Below are 19,344 nucleotides of genomic sequence, written 5' to 3'. Positions count from 1 at the left end.
AAGTGACATAAGTAGTACATTAATAGAATTACAGAATCCCGCTCCCCCACCCCCAGAAGAATAACCCTAATAAATGAGCATACCCTAAAGTAATGGGCATATTTGGTAACACCACCTCCTGCTCCTCTCTGCCCCCTGGCCAGACCCCAGTGCACTTCTGGCTCCGGGCAGTCTCTGCTTCCCACCACCTGTGAGGTCCCACCTGTCTCCCCGCCTGGGACTGGTGCAGAAGCCTGGCCAGTCTCAGGTGGGGGGCGGGGACAATGCAGGGAGCTTGGCTGGGCCCCTCCAGGAGAAGTGTGTTTTGAGGGAGCCTGGCCAGGGCAGGTCCTGGCCTGGCTGATCACACCACTCCCGAGGGACTGGAGCAATTCCCCGCCCTGGTACCAGCTCTGGCTGCACTGCTGGCACACAGTTGCCTTCCAGCAGGGCCAGTGAGCGTGGCCAGAGGCAGGGCGTGGGGGAGTGGGTTTCTTGCAGGGGCGGTGCTGGGCTGTGAGAGGGCAGGGAAGATCTATGTGTTGGGGCACTAGGGAGTGGGGGTTTTGTGGGGGGTGCTGGGCAGTCATGGTAGGGCTGTGGGCAGGGGAGTGCTGAGCCAGGGTGGTGTTGTGCAGGGCACTATGCATTTGTGTGAGAGGGATTGGGGGGGCACTGGGCATAGTAGGTCTGGGGGGGGGCTCTGGCCATAGGGAGTCAGGAGTATGTTGGGAGGGGGGCTGCGTGGCATGGGTCCACCCCCGAGGGGAAGGTTCATGATGGCAGCACAGGGCCAGGCAAGCTAGTGTGTGTCTGGTACCTGCTGGTTTGTAAATAGCGCCCTCGCACTGGGCTGGGCGGAGCTGGGCCGCCCCTGCCATGCCATGCCCATTGCCCCTGACTAGCCCCTCACTCTGAGAACTGACCTCTCTGTGCCATGCTCCATTACTCCCATGGGGGCAAGCAGTGTGGCCGCAGACTGCCTGGGAGAGTGCCGCACCAGGCAGCGTGGCCAGAAGAGGAGGCTGGACTAGGAGAGGCTCTGGCCCAGTGTCTTCCCTTCCGGCTCTGGCCCTGCCCCTTCATCTCCCGGCTGCGGGCCTTGTCCTTCTCCCCCGGCATTGTGGGGAGGGTCATGTGACCCTTCAGGGCCCGCCCCCAGGGGTCACCATTGCTGGACAGCAATTTCTCTACTCCCTCACAATGAAAAAGGTATACCAGTATAAGCTCAGATGTGAATTTAAACTGCTACAGTTATACCCATATAACTCCCACATAGACACTCTTATTCCTGTATAAGGCCGGGGCTATACTACAAAATTCTGCCAGCATAGCTATGTCATGTAGAAATGTGCAAAATCCACAACTCCAGGCAACATACCTATGTCAGCAGGACCTCAGTGAAGCATGCTGTCAGAGGTGCAGTTACTAAGTAGACAGAAGAACTCTAGAAACGTAGGTCAACCTAGCTACATCGCTCAGGGTGACAAATTCACCCCCTGAGACACGTAAGGAAGCCAACATAAGTCCCAGTGTGGACAGTGCTAGGCTGATGGAAGAATTCTTCCATCAACCTAGCTACTGCCTCTCAGAGATGTGGATTTACTGCAACAACGGAAGAACCCCTTCCCTCTCCGTAGTAAGCACCACACTACGGTGGTGCAGCTACAGCACTGGAACTGTGACACTGTAGTGATTGTAGTGTAGACATACCTGCAGTGTCTACGCTAGGGGACTATGGTGCCATAGCTATGCAGGCATGGGCTCATAGTGTAGACATAGCTCTACAGTGAGAATTTACATTGAATAGCAATGTCTCTCAGGGGTGTGAAACATCCACATCCCTGAGATTTAGGTATGCCAAGCACCTAACCCCCGGTGTAGCCAGTGATAGGTCAATGGAATTTCTTCTGTTGACCTAGCTACCACCTCGCAGAGAGGTGGATTACCTGTGCTCATGGGAGAACCCCGCTCATTGGCATAGGTAGTGTTTACACTGAAGCACTTTCAGTGCAGCCATACCTAAGTATCCCCATGCACAGATGGCTCAATTTAACTAACCTGGTTTAAAAAAATCACATCTCAAGGTAAACCACTGCAACTTTGTGTGTGGCACGGGCCTCACTCTCCTTGAGGAGGGCCACCTTGGTATAGAATGACCAGATGTTCTGATTTTATAGGGACAATCCCGATATTCGTGGCTTTTTCTTATATAGATGCCTATTACTCCCCACCCCGTCCTGATTTTTCACACTTTCTCTCTGGTCACCCTACCTTGCTCTGGCTGTCTGGTGGCACAGACCACCCATCCCCCTGGTGTGAGTGACATGGGCACAGCACCACGCAATGGGCCCCAAAGCCATCACCGGAGGGTGAGCTGTTAGGTGTGGGGCAGTGGCGCCCAGGGCCATACACTCATTCCACCAATGGGCAGGGGCGCCAAGTCACCAGCATTGGGCCTTCCCAAGGCCAGCGAGGAGGAGGAGCATGCGGGGGTCCCTCAGGGGTAGCCCCTCCAGCTGCACCCGCGTGGCACTGTAGCCCGTGCACCAGGTCGCAATGCCACTCACTCAGCTTTGGGGCCCCCGTTCTGCAGGAGGAGCGGGCACACGCGGAGAGGGGGGGCGAGCGAGGGAGAGCTGCTCCCCTGGGAGCAGCTCCTGCACCAGGGCTCCCCCTGGGGGCCCGGCCAGCCTCGCCGCGCTTCCAGCAGCCCGGCTCCGCTCTGTTCCCGCAGGCCTCGCGCAGCCACTGCCCCAAGGAGCGGCGCGGCGCTGGGGGCACCCTGGGCCAGAGCAGCTGGGGGGTGGCCCGCGCGAGGCGACGCGGGAGCCGGGGGGGCGTGGGGTCTTTGCAGCACCGCGGCCCGCCCTGCGCCCGAGGCGGGGCGGCTGGCAGCTGCGGGGAGCGGGAATGGCTCGGCCGGGCGCTGGCGGGGCGCTGCTGCGGATTCTCCTCTCCCAGCTCCCGCCGGCCGCGCGGGAGGCGGCGCCGCTCGGGCTCCGGGGACCTGCTACTGCTGCCGCTGCCGCCTCCTACGGGTAAAGTCAGCCCCGGCCAGGCCGCGGCGCTGCCAGCGCGGAGCCGCCCCCGCCTCCCAGGGCGTCTCAGCCCGCTGCTGCTGCTGGGGAGCCTTGGGGCGGCGGGGGGTTGTGCAGTGGGGAGGGTGGTGTTTTGAGGAAGGGGTGGTGTAGTGCTTTGGGGAAAGCTAGGGGGGTTGGGGGGGATCGGGCTGGGGCGGGGGGTATTTGTGGGTTGGGCTTTGGCAGTAGGCTATGTAGGGATATTGGGGGAGGGCGCTTCATTTCCTCAGCTTTCTTTTCTGGTGTAAGGAGCTGTCACTAGTGTCCACCCCCACTCTGCTCTTTTTGAGTTCTGGGCTGAGTCCCTGTCCCGTCCGTCCCCCCGCCATAGGTGCCAGGCTGCACCCCTAGCCCCTCTACTAGGGGCCCGGCGGCCTGCTGGAAGCAGCCAGGGTTGCTAAGGGATGTGGTAGGGAAGAAAGACTGAGAAAGGAAAGGGGAAGGCTGGCAGCTGAATTTAAAAGCTGCCCCTGCAAATCCATTCTTCATGCCACAGTCCTTTGCCCCCAGCCAAAGCCCAGCTTGGATTTGTGGTGTAGCTGTAACTGAAGTGTCGTTCCCTTGGCCTTCACAAATTGCATCCCATTTCTGCAAAGCACAATGCAGCAGCATGATTTGTGGTTACAGTACAAATGTGGTTTCAGCCTATGGACGGTGCAAGGCTGAGCCAGGCTTTAGGGGGGCAGAAAACTACTGTTCTAGAAGTAGATGCACCAGCACAGGCTTCTGGGCACTACTGATTGAATGTAATTCCCAGTTCAGGACTATGGGCCTGTAGCCTTTGGCCCTCTCTACATTACAGGTAGGAAATGTTTTTAAACATTGTTTTAAAAACAAGTTTTCTGTACACATATATGGTTGTGTTGAGTGGTGTGAAATGAGGCATACGTTCTTTAAAACAGGTTTCAGACACTGTTCAAATCTTGTTCCAATGCCCTGTTTATGCTGACCAACATAACCAGGCAGAAAATTGACGTCTCAGCCTCCACAAGTTACGGTAGATGGAGTCAAGGGGATAAAATCTGTATTAGCATGATTCTAGCACAATTTCTGACCAGCATGGACTGAAATTTTATTTTTCTGAGCATTATGTTGTACAGACTTAACCTCTCTATAGTATAGTCATAAAACATACTTCGCAGTCCATACATTGCTGATCGCAGTTTCTCCATCCAGTGTGCTGGATCCCTCCTAGTGACATTTCTGTCCCATTTAACACACACACGGCAAATAATTTCCATTTCATTATCAAGCTACCATGGCTTTAGGGGGCACTGATCTATCTGATCTTGTGCATACTGTCAGCTCTTCCAAAACAAAAGACCTTTGTACCTGTCAAAATCAAGGAGGAAGATACAAGGAGCAGAGAATCTCTTAGATGTGTAGCCGGGACAAACAAAACTGCAAATTTTATCTTGGAAGTCATAAAAGACGTGCAAGGGCTTGTTGTTTGGCAAAGGCAATAATATTGCTCTTATTTTTACATGCTTCAATAACATTTTTATACTATGCCTAATGTTTTTTGACAAACCGGTAACACTCTGAGTGTTACCTATTCTAAGTAGGGAGTGAAATGGGGTATCTCAGGCCTGCTGAAAAAAATAGAGTGGTTAATTTTTTAAGATTCGCATTTTGATTTGCTGATTCTATAGCCTTTTCCCCAACTGATTACATATTAACTTCACAGAAATGTGATGATTTGCTGAGTTTGTGGTGCAGCCCCTCACTTGGTCTTCATCCAGATAAAAAGGTCTGTATATATTAGCTATGAAATTCCGACAGTGTCTTTTTACATGGCTCAAGAGCAAGTGTGAGGCAGCATCACACATTCAGCAGAAGGTCACTTCACATGCAGTTAATAACTGGTCAGAGGGAAAGGCTACAGAATGTGTAAGTGCAACATGAAAAAGGAAAGCAGTATAGTTTTCCCCCAGAGGTCTGTAAAAACACCACTTCATTGCCCACTTAAAAAAAAGGCAACAGGAGGGTAGTGATTGTGTTTTGTCAGTAAAGATAGACAGGGTTTTTTGCAATTTTTAAAATGGTTTCAAGCAATGGGATATTAAATGTTCCTACAAGGATTAGTTAAAATTGAGTTGAGGTGCTCATTTACCATAGTGAAGGATATAGTCAAATAACCTTCATGGAATGAAATTTTTAAATCAAAAGACAAGTGCTGTGTTTTACTATTTTTTTTTTTTAATATAGCTGTGCTTTCTATTAAGTGTTGTTCAAAAAGTGATCTATGGATGTGCCATACTTCTTACCCTAAGCTCAAACATTTAGCTGCATCATATTTGGTTATGAAACTTGGTTTATATGCATAGATATTTACAGTAGGGTAGGTACAAAAAGCTTGGTTGATCAGTTTTAATAGTCAAATTAATTTGTTAAAACGTATCCCCACAACAGATAGTCAAAATTCATTCAGTTATAAATGGCATAATGACTCTTCCAGTGTGAGCCATAGTCATGAAAACCAGTTCTGGACTTGCACCCCAATCTTCAAAGGATCTGTGTAGATGGATCATGTAGATCTAATTGCAGGATCAGATCCTTAGTTTGGTAAGTGCCATTACCAACTACAGTATTGTGTTACATAAACACTTAGTTTATGTACAGTCTGGGCTGCCTTCTTGTGAACAAAGGGCTGCAATTTAATTCCCACTACCATAAATTAGGAATAGGAGTCTGTACAGCCATTGTTTGTTCATTTTGGGTTGCTTTATGAAAAATGATTTAAAGTAGAAGTAATTCAGTCCTGAATGTAAACTATGTGGCAGGGGTTAAGTCAGCCGCTTACCTCTGTGTTTAGCACAGAGATAAGCATAATGTCAAAGCTTAATAAATAACAGAACAATCTCACTAAATCATGAAGTTGTTTTGTGAGTGGCATAGAAAGAAAGTTTCTCTCAACCTTAATGCTTTAAAGTAACATTCCTACAAAAAAGCAAATAAAACTTTCATTGGCTTCAATGGGGCAAAGATTTCACCCATGATATTTAAGGCAGGTAAAGTAGTAAAATGAATAAAGGTTAACCATTAGGTAACCAAATGGTGAGACGTCCATATGTGTTTTTTGTTTTTTAAAGTGAGATAAGTTAGTCAGAAGAGAACTGTAATTATTAGGGTATAAATTAATTGGAAGGCAAAATGCAAACACGTATGCCTGTTTTTGAATGAGGTAAGTGTGTAATACAGAGCTATGCCAGAAGACAAGAACCATACAGTGAAATCATAGAACAGTGTTGTATTTAAAGATCATTAACAACATCAAAGTACAACATTCTGTAAGAAAACAAAGTGTAGAAAAACATTAGTTTCACTGATGTTTCATATTTGGTACAGTTAAAAGAATGGTATTAAACTGAGATTTAGAAATTGGTCTTTTATCCTCTTGAGCAAGACATGACTTACTGCCAAAGCCTTTTAAAATTATTTAAAATTCCAGTTGCCAGGACTATTCTCGCAGCTCATTTTAATGATATCCATTGACATCATTTCACAGTGGATAAAATACGGAATTACAATAATGTCTCACTTCAGTCAACTGTCCTTTCCTACTTAGGTTAATACCTCATGTCTGATCTATCACTGTCTCTAAAGTGCTTTCTCAGTAATCTACATGGTGCCTATGTTAAAATTGCCCTTTGTTCAGATTTAACTAGTTGAATGAATGATTGAAGTGATGTCCTTGCTTTTGGTGGTGTTCATCCTTTTATGGACACTGTTAGAAACATTGTAGACTGCATCCTTGAGGCTCATAAAATATTTCTGAAAGGCAGATTTTTTACAGGAGTTGGCTTTTGGAATGCCCCAGATTGCACCAAATGTCAGGTATTTTCAAAAAACATTTCCTGATGAAGGTCCACCTCAGAGTTTACAACAATGTTATGGTGTAAATATACTCAGTATCCTTTTTAAATAACAAAGTGACAATGGACTAATAGAAGTTTGTTTGCCTAATGGTGTTATTTCCCTCCTTGATTATGGCTTAGAAAAAACATTTTTGCTTAAATGGGAAAATGAATAAATATCTCAGTCTCTCACCCCATCTCTGTGCAAACACCCTGTGCCCTCTACTCACCTTCCAGTACACAGTAATAATGCCAGGTTAAAGTGCAGACTTTTTGAGAGATTATTGGCAGCCTGCCCTTGGATCCAAATATTCCTGTGTGCAGTACAGATCTGGTGCTATCATATCGTAACGTACAATTACAACTTTAGACATATTAACTAATAGAAGTACAATTAAGTAAATCTCATGGGCTATGGAGCACTGGGAGGCTCATGGAGAAAAAGCAAGAAAGGGTAGAGCATCTGTGTATTTCATACATGTCACTGAGGAAGCTGTCCTTGTAGTTTGGGGTGACTATTCCATTGGCCTGGAACAGGAAATTACACAGGGGTGGAAAGAGGGCTCAGAAGTTCAGGGCCAACACTCATACTGGTCAGAAAAGTACTTAAATATTTAAGCCCCTGGAGTCAATGGGACTTACACATATGCTTAAAGTTAAGTGTGTGTGTAAGTGCTTTCCTGAATAGGGATGGATTTAAGCACATGCTTGAATGCTTTCCTAAAAAAAAGCACTTTTGCTAGTAACAAGTGCTTCCTTGATTGGCCAGGATTGAGAGTAGTAGCATAGAGTAGAGAGTAGAACTGTGTCTTCACTGCAAAGTAAAAGGTGTGATATTATGTGGAGCTAGCTAACTTGAATTAGCTTTCTAGATATGAAATCCTAGTAGAGACATGGCACAGGTAAGTGTTACCTTGATGAGGCTAGTTGAGATAAAAGACTACCTGTACCTTGTCTCCACTAGGATTTCACATTGACATTGCTAATCTGGGTTAGCTCTCTGTGTAAAAACACACCTTTTTCTACAGTGAAGATATAACCTGGAAGGGTAAAGCTCACCTGTGCAGAGCTTTCTCATGGACTGGTCCGTAACTGTGCAAAGAACTCCCACAGGAACTAAGCATCATCATAAACCTCATAACCTTCCACTCCAAGTGCAAGGTTCACCTCTTTGGTCTTGCCTTCTCCAAATGTAACATATAGTGATACAATAAAGAAAAAGAAAATCAACTACCGTGCACACACAATTCTCCCCTGAGGAGAGGATGGGAGAGAGAGAGAGAAAAAAAACAAGTGACCAATGTTACTCATGACACTTAATGCACTGCTATAAGGTGCTCAGGTACTACAGTGATGAGAGCTGCATGAGAACCTAGAGAGAGTAGAATAGAAGAAAACTCCCACACTTACATATTTGAGTTCTCATGTGGCTGGAATAGAAGTTTACACAAAAGTAAAAGTAATCAAGTTATCTTGCCTCTTCAATGGGAAATGGGTTTGTACTTCATTTCCTCAATATCCAGCAAGATTTTTGCTATTCAGAGCAGAAAAATGACCCAAAATGGCACTAATACCTCCTTTCTCTGCTCCAGCCACTTGAAACGGACAGGCTTCAACAGTCAGTTGAAAGAGACTCAAGGGGAAAAAATAATCACTTTTCTGGATAAGTCAAATTCTACTGCACCATGTTCCTGTGTTCACGGATTACACTTTGGAAACATTTAGGGTCTAAAACCAACTAATATTCCAAGTAGTAATATATATTAAAAATCTAATTAATTTACATTTTCATAAATATGTAGCAGGTTAGCAAAGGCCTAACAGTGAATGTAACAATGATCCCTCTAAGAATTATCTGATGATGGTATCAGAATTCCAAACTATATAAATACAAGTATCTTTACCATTAATTTTCCTCCGCTTGTAACTGACTTTTGTGTAATCTTGAAGGCTTACTTTGCTACTTCTTCCTGTTGGAACATTTTACACAATAATGTATTTTCTAATTGAACAATACCCTCTGCTCAGATTACATTGAATTGAATTGTATGATGTGATTCTCCCTGTCCCCAGCTATAGGTTTTTTCATTACACAACTTGTGAATCATAAGTAACCATACACCACATTTTGTTATGTAGCAGCAGAGGATGAGGTTCAGTGCAACAACAGCAGCCATTTGGAAGCAGTTCAGCAATACAGTGATATTTCCTTTTAATGTTTGTTTGTTTATTTTTAACACACTTCTGTAGGCACTTAAAGCTGTAGTTACACTGATTGTTTCTTAAAATCTCCTATTATTGTGCTACCATCAGTATCATGTGACATACCGAAGCCACCAAAGTTTAACATGATTATGATACAGTAGTTTAAAAAATGCCAGCCGCAAAGGCTACACAGGAACCATACAAGTGGAGGTGTTACCTCCTTGCACTTAGGGGAGATAATGTATTCCTATCCCTAGGATGCTGGCTTACCGATACTGGCCAGTTCCTAGGAGGTGCAAAGCTAAGACTCTCTGCTTAGTCTCCAGGCCCACCTACTCAAGGGGCAAGGCAGCGTAGTAAACAGGAATGCAGTGCCCCTTTAACCTGCATGCCTAGACTCAGGTAGTGTGATCAGGGCAGCAAGGGGAGTGCCTTATTCCCCATTTGCTTCCCTATGTGGGTGTGCACAAACTAGACCTAACCATTTTTCTGCTTTTATTCCTACTGTATCTGTCACTTCATTTGGGTACTGTATAGAACGAAGTGCTGAAAAGTGATATACCAAGGATTTTAACAAAATTCCAATCACTTTAGTAATGTGCTACACACCTCCAATAGCCAAGCTAAGAGAGTCATTCAGAACTTAGAACTTACCTCTTTTCTTTTTTGGATCTCCCAGTATTCCATCTTGCCACAGAGTACTGGCTCCTGCTCCAAGCATTGTCCTATCATCTTCTGTGCTGGGGAGGGTACACAGTATTACTTCTGAGGTTTTTTGGGGGGTGGGAGGAGGTGTTCAGTAAGAGGTTTCTTTTTAGAATGTTATGCAGGTTTGCAACATTTTGTTTTATTCCAAAAGATACACATTGTTTTAAAAGACACTTTGCAGAACTACACAGTATTATAAAGTAAAAATGTCACATCCCTGACTTCCTATGTAGTCTGCCTCTGTTTTCCCGTAGCACTCTGTTTGATTCTTTGTCTCTCTCACACACACACTCAACACGCCCCCCCCCCACAAAGGCAAATAGAACCCTTTAAATATGACTGTGCTGTCAGTGTCTAGCATTAGTAATTACTGCATAGTCCATTGAATGACTGCACTGTAATGAGATATTAGCATGTTCAATAATTTTCTTTCCTTCTAGTACTTCAATAACATCTGCTAAAATCAAAGTGAATGGAGTGCCCCTGCATTATCAACAGACAGGACAAGGGGATCATGCAGTTCTGCTGCTTCCTGGGATGTTAGGTCAGGAGCTTTTGTCATATTACAACTTGATATCGGAATTTTTTTTTTCTTGATTTTTCTAAAGCTATTTTGTACTCTTTTTGTAAGATCTTTTTCAGCAACTTTTTACTTTTTTTATGCATTACGTTTTAAAAACTAGAATTTGGTACATGTAATAGAGTTAGGAAAAATCAGTTATTTTAAACATTTACCAGTTTTACAAACTCATTTAGAACACCAGAGACCTTCTAAATGCAAACATTCTAGGCCTGAATCTCCATTGCCTTGCACTTTCTGTAGACACTCACACCACCACGAAGTGGATGTAAAATGCTACCATTCTGATTTAGTAATGTTTTACATCCACTTTTCACAGGTGCAAATGACTATGCAAGGTACAAACAATGGCGAGTCAGCTCCGTTGTTTTATATTTTAGTATATAAAGACTGAATGAATGATCATCTCTAAAAAGAGTATAAGCGCCTTCCAATTCCAGCTATAATAATGAACAACACTGATGGCTGCATTTACATCTTGTTTAAACAAGAGCTTTCTCATGAAGGGGGAAAATAGCAGAGATGATATTGGTTTTTCTTTAATAAGAGTGTATGTTCACCTTTTGGTTATTCAGTTTCATAATGCATCAGTTATATTCGATTCTCAGCTGCTTTTGGAGACTGAGTGTGCCAGTGGCCAGGAATGTCTAGCTTGTGGTTGCATCCTCTCTTTTTGGATACTGACCTTGCCACAGTAATTGCTACCTTTGTCATCTCCAGAGTGAGTCACTATGGTGCAGCACCCAGAAAATACATACAGTTGATGCAGAATGCAGCTGCTCATTTGCTTAGTGCCACTTCTTGCCAAGAACTCATTAGATCTACCCAGGTGCTTAAAATTATGCATATGCATAAGTAGGTTGCTGGCTCAGGGCCATAGATTGTTGAGATATGCAAAGTGGGATGCAGTTTTTCTTTTAGACATAAAAATATTTTGTTATAAAATACTTTAAAAATACATAAATTTGGAAGACATTTCTGGAGAGATGGCAAAAAAATAGGAAGAAAAGGGAATATCTAATTCTAATGGTATCTGAGAAATAATAATTCTTAAATTGTTCATTATTGATATTCATCCTGTTTCTGAGAGAAGTCAAGAAAGGCCCACTTATGAATTCAAAATTGATTTTTTGCAATGTATACATTGTTTTATTTTGAAATGTACACTGCTATAGTTTAATTACCACCATTAAAACACTAGTTGCCAGATTTTGTTGTCTTACCAATTTTAAATGTCTTTGGGCTGAAGCTTGGTGTATAATGTGTTAGTACAGGCATGTTTTAACATTTAGTAAAAAAAATAAATGACTATTATATACTTTTTGGTGTCATTTTATAAAATGTTAAATAATTAGTAGCATATTAGAGACATGGACTTTGTGTTATAGATGGTTATAAGCAACCTATTGACCCACGGAGTCAATTAATTAATAGTTGTTTTAATAAGTGGTTAATCATTTATCCTTTATAGACTAGTCATAAGGTGCCCTTAAAAATAAAGTAACCCATTTTTTAATGGTATCAAGCACTGGGATCACAGCACTATCTACTAATAAAATTAGTAGCTGATTTATAATACCAGGTCAGTGTCCAATGCTTCTCCATCTAGCCTGGTATTCTGCTTCTGGCTGTGGCCATTAAACATTATTGCAAGGGAAGAAAACTCATCCCTTAATATAATCACCTAATTGCACCATGCTGTAGATGATGGAGGTATTGGGATTCTTTTTCAGAGCCCATGTGCTCCCATAAACTTCCACTGGTTTTGTTATGTCTCCAGTTACTATTACTGATGTAAAAGGAGGAATTTGGGGTATTCTAATCGGAATGTTAAAAGTATTTTAACAGCCCCTTTTAAATTCTAGAAGAAGTGTAGAGCCATTATGGGATGAGATTTTGATTTACATTCTTTCAATACATTATACTAGGGCTAAATAAGTTTGATCACAAAACTGCTATCTCAACCCTTGTGTTCATAGAGATTGTAGTCCAATAGAATCTTCTATACTCAGACAGCCCAACTGATTTGCTGACACCCCACCAAATTTAAAAAATGTTTGAAAATGTAAGTCTGAAAAATATTGCCAAATCAAGGCCTTCTTAGATCCTACAGTAGTGGGTGCTACAGAAAACTCTAAAAATGGGTATATTACCTGCTTAACCAACACTTACCTATTGATACCACTTAGAAGAAAACATCTTAATTCAGCAAAATTTTTATTCATACTGTTGTGATTAAGCAGTGGTCATGGTCCATACCATTTATCTAAATCTCTTCACTGGTAGGTGTCCCAACTAAGTGAATTTATGAAGTCCTGCTGATTCGGTGAGATTGCATACTTTTGAGTAGTAATTTCCTTTAAATGTATTAGAATACTACTAAAGGTTTTTAATGCACAACTGATCCTCTGCTAGTTGCAATTCCTACTTACAATAAGGCTGAGAAAGGTACCTCACTTTTGTGGATTGGTCTCAACTTTCACATTATTTGAAGGTAGGGGTTCCCTCACCTCCATTTGTAGCATGTATAGGGTAGTTGTATAATGTGGTGATTAATTTATCAGGATATAATGTTTTTAGGGAGTAGTCAAACTGATTTTGGACCACAGCTCAAATCTATGAACAAGCAGCTGTTCACAATAGTTGCTTGGGATCCTCGGGGCTATGGACATTCCATCCCTCCAGCTCGAGATTTTCCTCCAGATTTCTTTGAAAGGGATGCAAGAGATGCTGTTGATCTGATGCAGGTAAATCTGTTCTGAGATAAAGTCTGGTTTTCCTTAATGGTGGTGGGGAGGGATGAAGTCAAGGATTATATGTTTACAGTAGTAATTGCTGATATTAAATTATGCAAAAGTGCTTAAAATGGATGGAGATACATTCTGCTTCCATCTCCCTTTTATCACACAGATGATTTAGCCATGGAATTAATTATGTAAGGAAGCAGCACGTTCTTATTCCAAATATTTTATCCGAGGATGTTTGTGACTTTATAGTTGAATGAAGTCCAGGAAAACTATATATTAAAAACAAGACCTACAGTTAATGATTGTAGCTGACAGGTTCTCTAGTGAGTGACAGGTTCTTGCAAAATGTCTTAGCTACGAGGTTTAACATCTGATCCCTGCAAACTAAACTGACATTTCCATTGTAAGGTCTATTCCTGAAATAGTTAGAATGGGGAGTCAGAGGCTTCCTAAATCCACACCAAATATAATTTACACATATTGTGAGTACAAAAAACATGACTCATGTCTGTCATTGTTTTTCCTGCTTTTTAAGCCTGATTTGTAGAATCATAAAGTGAAAAATATGTCGTCCCGTTGTTTTGTTAATGATTGTGCCACATTAATGTTAAAGGAAAGCCTGACAATAAAATATTAACTACCATATTGGCAACTTGTAAATGGAATTCCTTATGTTAAACTACACAGAATCTTTGGCCATGTTAAGAATCCTGACAATGCAATATGTTCCAGAAATATCAGATAGGGTTTGGACAGCGAAGCCAGTTATTTCTTTTAACAGCAGCAACTTTGCAGACCCATGGGAAATTGAAAATGCAGCCTTCTTAAAGTACGCTGCATAAGGAGATTAGTTGAACCAAAATAAGTCTGACAGGAAACACAGGAGAAATGTTTTTCCCTAGTCATGAAATCTGGTTGCCCCTTGATTTACAGTATATGCAGACTAATGTACAAAGCCAGTACCACTCTGGCTAACCAGGACAAAAATGCTATCATGAGCAGGTGACTGGCTTCCAAATGTGAAAGGTTGGAACTCCTTTTACCTGCTTCTCTTCAAACAGTTAATGAATGCATGACAGAAAAAAAAAGATGCTGTCCTCAAAAGGAGTACATAATCCGATGCTTTGTAGTCAATTGGGTAGAATGCAGGGCAGCATCCCATTCACATTTAATCAGTGCTAAAGTTAAAAGTATAACTGACTAGATTTTTTGGCAACAGAAAACTGTGTAGCATATCTTCCGCTTTTGAAGATTTGTATGTTTATAAGTACGTATATTAAAGGATTATTGAAATCTCTCTTATGAATAGGCTTGGAAGGATTAGGGTTGGGTTTTTTTTATGGAATGTCAAACATTGATTTCACTTTATACAAACTGATGAAAAAAATTATTTCAATCAACAGAAATTTACAGATAGGCAAAGAAAAAAATGCTGCTTGAGAACTTATTAGAGTTTTAATTCAGGCTGTTTACTTTGTATATTTTGACATGTGATGTTGACAATTTGTTTTTTAATGGCTGTAAAGCTTTATCTTTTTGAATATCAACAACCACTGTCATTAAATAATTGTCTGACACCCCCCTCGCATAATTTCCCACAACTGAAAATTTAAGTTGATAAAAATTAAAAAATGCTTAAAACAAACATTATCCATTGAAATTATTTAAAAAAAACAAACAAATTCTGCCAAGCCTACTTATGAAGCATGGATTAACTTGTTTATACATTCTCACAAATACTGTATGATAGCACAGTAGCTAAAGACTCAGCCCTAGTAATGAAGATTAGGATTTCCAGAATAAGTGTGTCCACATGGGGAATCATAAGGTATATCAGTTTAAATTCTCATCTTAGCTTATACCAGTATAACTTGCCTGTGCGGACAAGCCCTCAGACCTATTGGCTTTCTACAGACTTGTATTGACTACACTACGAATCCTTTGCCACATAGTGGTTTAGCTATTCTGACAAGCCCCCTTGTGGAGATGCAGTGTATGCCAACAGAGTTCTGCTGGCATAGCTACACTATCTCCCCAAATGACATTAGCTGTGCCAACAGAAGCACTCTTCTGCCAGCGTAGTTGTGGCCAGCCTGGGGGTTTTGCAGGAATAGCTTTGTTAGCTAGCATCTGTGTCTGTTAGACTTGGTTCATATATTTTGAAATTTTCTTCCCAACTCACTGCTATAAGCTTTTCTTAATAAAATGAAAGCTGAGATTCTGAAGAACAAGATAACAGTGCAAGACAGGTGTCACCATCTACCATCTGAATTAAATCCCTTTTTGAAATAAAAACCTCTTTATAACTACTAGCGGAATTTAATATGGGAAAAGAACATTTTAAGCCTGCTTCACTGCACCCTGCTCCGATGCCTACCACTACATCCAGCAATGACCAATAAGCACGTTAGCATTGCTTCTAAAATTTTCAGCAATGAGATAGTTAATATTGATATTTAAAACCTTCTGATACTTCCATTTTAACATCCCATTGAGCCAAAAGGGATCAGTTCACGTGTCTCTGAATTATTGTTTCAGGCTGACTGCAGACTCAGGCAGACATCACTTGTGTTGATTTACATTTGACTCAAATGAAAGCTTATTTTATACAGCAACTTAAAAACAATCTGCAATTGTGTCAGACAGTACATGGCCACACTACGTATGGGGCCCTGGACGGAGGTAATTTCAAGTGAAATGCTGTCATACTACAGGACCGGAGCCAGCACAAGATAGCCCATAGAAATAGGAAGCCGTAACTGGCTCCCTGGTTGTCCCCACTACTCTCTTCCTGCTGTTAGTGGATCTTGGTGCAGCAGAGAATGTGACCTAGAATCTGCCAAGTTCTAGGGGGAAGTAGTACATAGGATAAAGTAAGGTCTTTGTGGGCTACAATCTTGCTTCCTTAGGGGAAGGCAATCATTTCAACATAAACATTTTTAATTGAAACTCATCATGAAGCAGTATTTAAAGTATACGGTTATAACCAAGAACAGTTCAAATTTCAGATCATGTTTTCTAAGTGGCTTCAATCCAGCTTCACATTTAACATGCCAAAACCATGCCTCTAAGCACAAAAAAAGGTGGATTTGTACCAAATTGCTTAGATCAGGGGTCGGGAACCTTTCAGAAGTGGTGTGCCGAGTCTTCATTTATTCACTTTAATTTAATTTAAGGTTTTGCATGTCAGTAATACATTTTAACATTTTTTAGAAGGTGTCCCTCTATAGGTTATATATTATATAACTAAACTATTGTCATATGTAAAGTAAACAAGGTTTTCAAAATGTTTAAGAAGCTTCATTTAAAATTAAATTAAAATGCTGATCTTATGCCGCAGGCCTGCTCAGCCCGCTGCCAGCCTGGGGTTCCATTCACCTCGGCTGGCAGCTGGCTCAGCGGGGCCTGTGGCCGGGACCCCGGCTGGCAAGGGGCAGCAGCCAGAACCCCAGACCGGCAGTGAGCTGATCGGGGCTAACGGCTGGGACCCCAGACCAGCAGTGGGCTAAGCGGCTCAGCCTGCTGCCACTCAGCCCTCTGCCGGTCTGGGATCCCGGCCCTGCCCACATAGAGTGGGTACCTACCTTCTCCCTGGTTCTAGCCCATTCTCTTCCTCTCTCTCTGCACTGAGCTGAGGATGGGAGTGCACTGAGCACAGGGCTGGGGGTAAAGGAGCAGGCTGAGGATTGGGGTGCAGGGTCTGGCCAGGAGCTAGAATGAGGGAGGGGGCTCAGGGTTGGGGCAGGAGGTTTGGGTGTGGAGTGCTTACCTGGGCAGCTCCCATTTGGTGGGAGGATGCAGGTGGGAATGGGGTTGGGGGGTGCAGGAGCTCCTGTTTGGTGCTCAGGGTGGGGTTGGGAATGTGGGGGGGGGAAAGAGTCAGGGCATGGGGGGGGCTGGGGTCCTGGGGGGATGCAGGGGTCAGGGCAGAGGGCTGGGGGTGTGGGCTAGGGTTGTGGGGATGCTCCCAGCCCCCTTCCCCACCTCTTCTCCACCTCCTACCCGGAGCAAGCGCACTGCAGCTCTGCTTCTCCCCCTCCCGCACAAGGGCCATCAGCTGATTGGAGGCAGGGAGGGAGAGGAGGAGGGGCAGGAACCCAGCATGCTGGGGGAAGAGATGTGGGAGGGGAGAAGCTTGCCAGCCCTGCAGCAGCAGCTGCGGACCAAGCTTCTTCACCCTGTCCCCACGGCGGGCGGAGAAGAGCGGGCTGGGGCAGGCAGGATTTTGAATGGCACATGGCTGCCTGCTGGGGTCTTGGCTGCCGGCCCCGCTCAGCCCACTGCCGGCCTGAGTTCGACAGCAGGCTGAGCGGGGCCGGCGGCTGGGACCCGGCAGGCAGCAGCATGGCATTAAAAATCGGCTCACGTGCTGTCTTTGGCACGCATGCCATAGGTTGCCGACCCCTGGCTTAGATATTGAAGTACTCAGATTTTGGGTGCACGCAATTGCAGGAACAAATTTAGTGGTTACTTTTAAAAACTTGGACCCTCTAAGCCTAGTTTTGAGTGGTGAAATGCACCCACAGCTACTTACATTGACTCTAGCTGATATTCTGAGCGCTCAGAACCTCATAAAATCAGGCCCTAGCTGTTTCAAGTTGGACACTCAAAATTTGAAGCACTCTAAATTAGTGGATGCTTTTAAAAAGTTCAGCCAGTTTAGGTAGCTCTCACACACGTACACTCTCTAAAACCCACAACAGATATTTAACAAGTGTCAGCAAACCAGCTCTTGTTTTCCAGGTTTTATTAACCTTTATTTTTTCTAAGACTCTTTAGTAACTGCTTCTCAGGGCTTGTCTATACTTAAAATGCTACAGCAGGGGTCGGCAACCTGCGGCACGCGTGCCAAAGGTGGCATGTGAGCCAATTTTTACTGGCACGCTGCTGCCAGCCAGGGTCCCCACTGCTGACCCTGCTCAGCCCGCTGCCTGCCTGGGTGAACAGAACCCCAGGCCAGCAGCGGGCTGAGCGGGGCTGGCGGCCAGGACCCCGGATGGCAAGAACCGGTGGACAGAATCCCAGACCGGCAGCAGGCTGAACCGCTCAGCCCGCCACCGGTCTGGGGTTCTGTCTGCTGGCCCCACTCAGCCTGCTGACGGTCTGGAGGTCTGGCCGCCGGCCCCTTGCCAGCTAGGGTCTTGGCCGCCAGCCCCACTCAGCCCGCTGCTGGCCTGAGTGAACGGAACCCCCGGCCGGCAGCGGGCTGAGCGGGGCCGGCGGAACCCCAGATCGGCAGCGGGTGAGCTGACAGTCTGGGGTACCAGCCACCAGCCCCTTGTCAACCGGGGTCCCGGCCATCTGCCTCGCTCAGCCTGCTGCAGGCCTGGGATACCAGCTGCCGGCCCCGCTCACCTCACTGCTGGTCTGGGGTTCCAGCTGCCCAGCCCCCTGCCAGCTGGGGTCCGGGCCTCCAGCCCTGCTCGGGCCCTCCTGCTGGCTTGGGGTACCAGCAGCCAACCCAGGGCTCTGCTCCTGGCCGGGGCTCAACACTCTGCAGCCCTTATCAAAAATTACACTACAATTAGCTTAAAAACTTGAAAACTTACAAACTTTGTATATTACAGTAATAGTTAAAAAATGTATAATGTTAAGAAATACATAGGTTTGATGAAACAAAGTAGTTGTACTTATGTGCCTGTGCTTAATTTGTGTTTTGTATGATTTACCTTCTAAAAAAATCTCTCAAGTTTTGCACCCCCAGAAAGGGCATCTCGCACCCCTACGGGGTGCGTGCCCCAGATTAAGAACCACTGCACTAAACTGATAAGATCTGCATTTTAATTTAATTTTAAATGAAGCTTCTTAAACATTTTAAAAACCTTGTTTACTTTACATACAACAATAGTTTAGTTATATAATATAGACTTAGAGAGAGAGACCTTCTAAAAATGTTAAAATATATTACCGGCACGCGAAACCTTAAATTAGAGTGAATAAATGAAGTCTTGGCACACCACTTCTGAAAGGTTGCCGATCCCTGTGCTACAGTCTAGACACTACCTATGCCAACAGAAGGGGTTCACCCACTGGTATTGGTAATCCACCTCCCCGAGAAGCGGTAGCTAAATTGTTCTTCCCTCTGTCTACTGCTGTCTAAACTGGGGTTTAGTGCGGTACAGTTACATCTCTCAGGCATGTGTATTTTTCACACCTGAGAGACTTACTTTACCAATGTAAAATCC

The 19,344-nt window shown here is 44.1% G+C and overlaps 1 protein-coding gene across 2 annotated transcripts in view; it reads left to right on the top strand.

Annotated features, from left to right (window-relative positions):
- The first annotated feature begins 2,864 nt into the window (after positions 1-2,864).
- Positions 2,865-19,344, top strand: part of BPHL (biphenyl hydrolase like) — a 27,289-nt gene continuing 10,809 nt past the window's right edge. The window contains exons 1-3 of one of the 2 annotated variants that reach the window (XM_074944939.1): positions 2,865-3,020; positions 10,273-10,376; positions 12,993-13,159. In XM_074944939.1, coding sequence (XP_074801040.1) covers positions 2,893-3,020; positions 10,273-10,376; positions 12,993-13,159 — 399 coding nt within the window. In that variant the 5' untranslated portion in view covers positions 2,865-2,892. Of the gene's footprint in view, positions 3,021-4,840; positions 4,953-10,272; positions 10,377-12,992; positions 13,160-19,344 lie in introns of those variants that run through there. The other variant, XM_074944940.1, reaches the window with a different exon arrangement.

Source organism: Natator depressus, chromosome 2, assembly GCF_965152275.1.
Source record: "Natator depressus isolate rNatDep1 chromosome 2, rNatDep2.hap1, whole genome shotgun sequence".
Classification (NCBI taxonomy): domain Eukaryota; kingdom Metazoa; phylum Chordata; order Testudines; family Cheloniidae; genus Natator; species Natator depressus.
The sequence above is the reverse complement of the archived record's forward strand: the minus strand, read 5'-3'. Positions and strand labels throughout refer to the sequence as shown.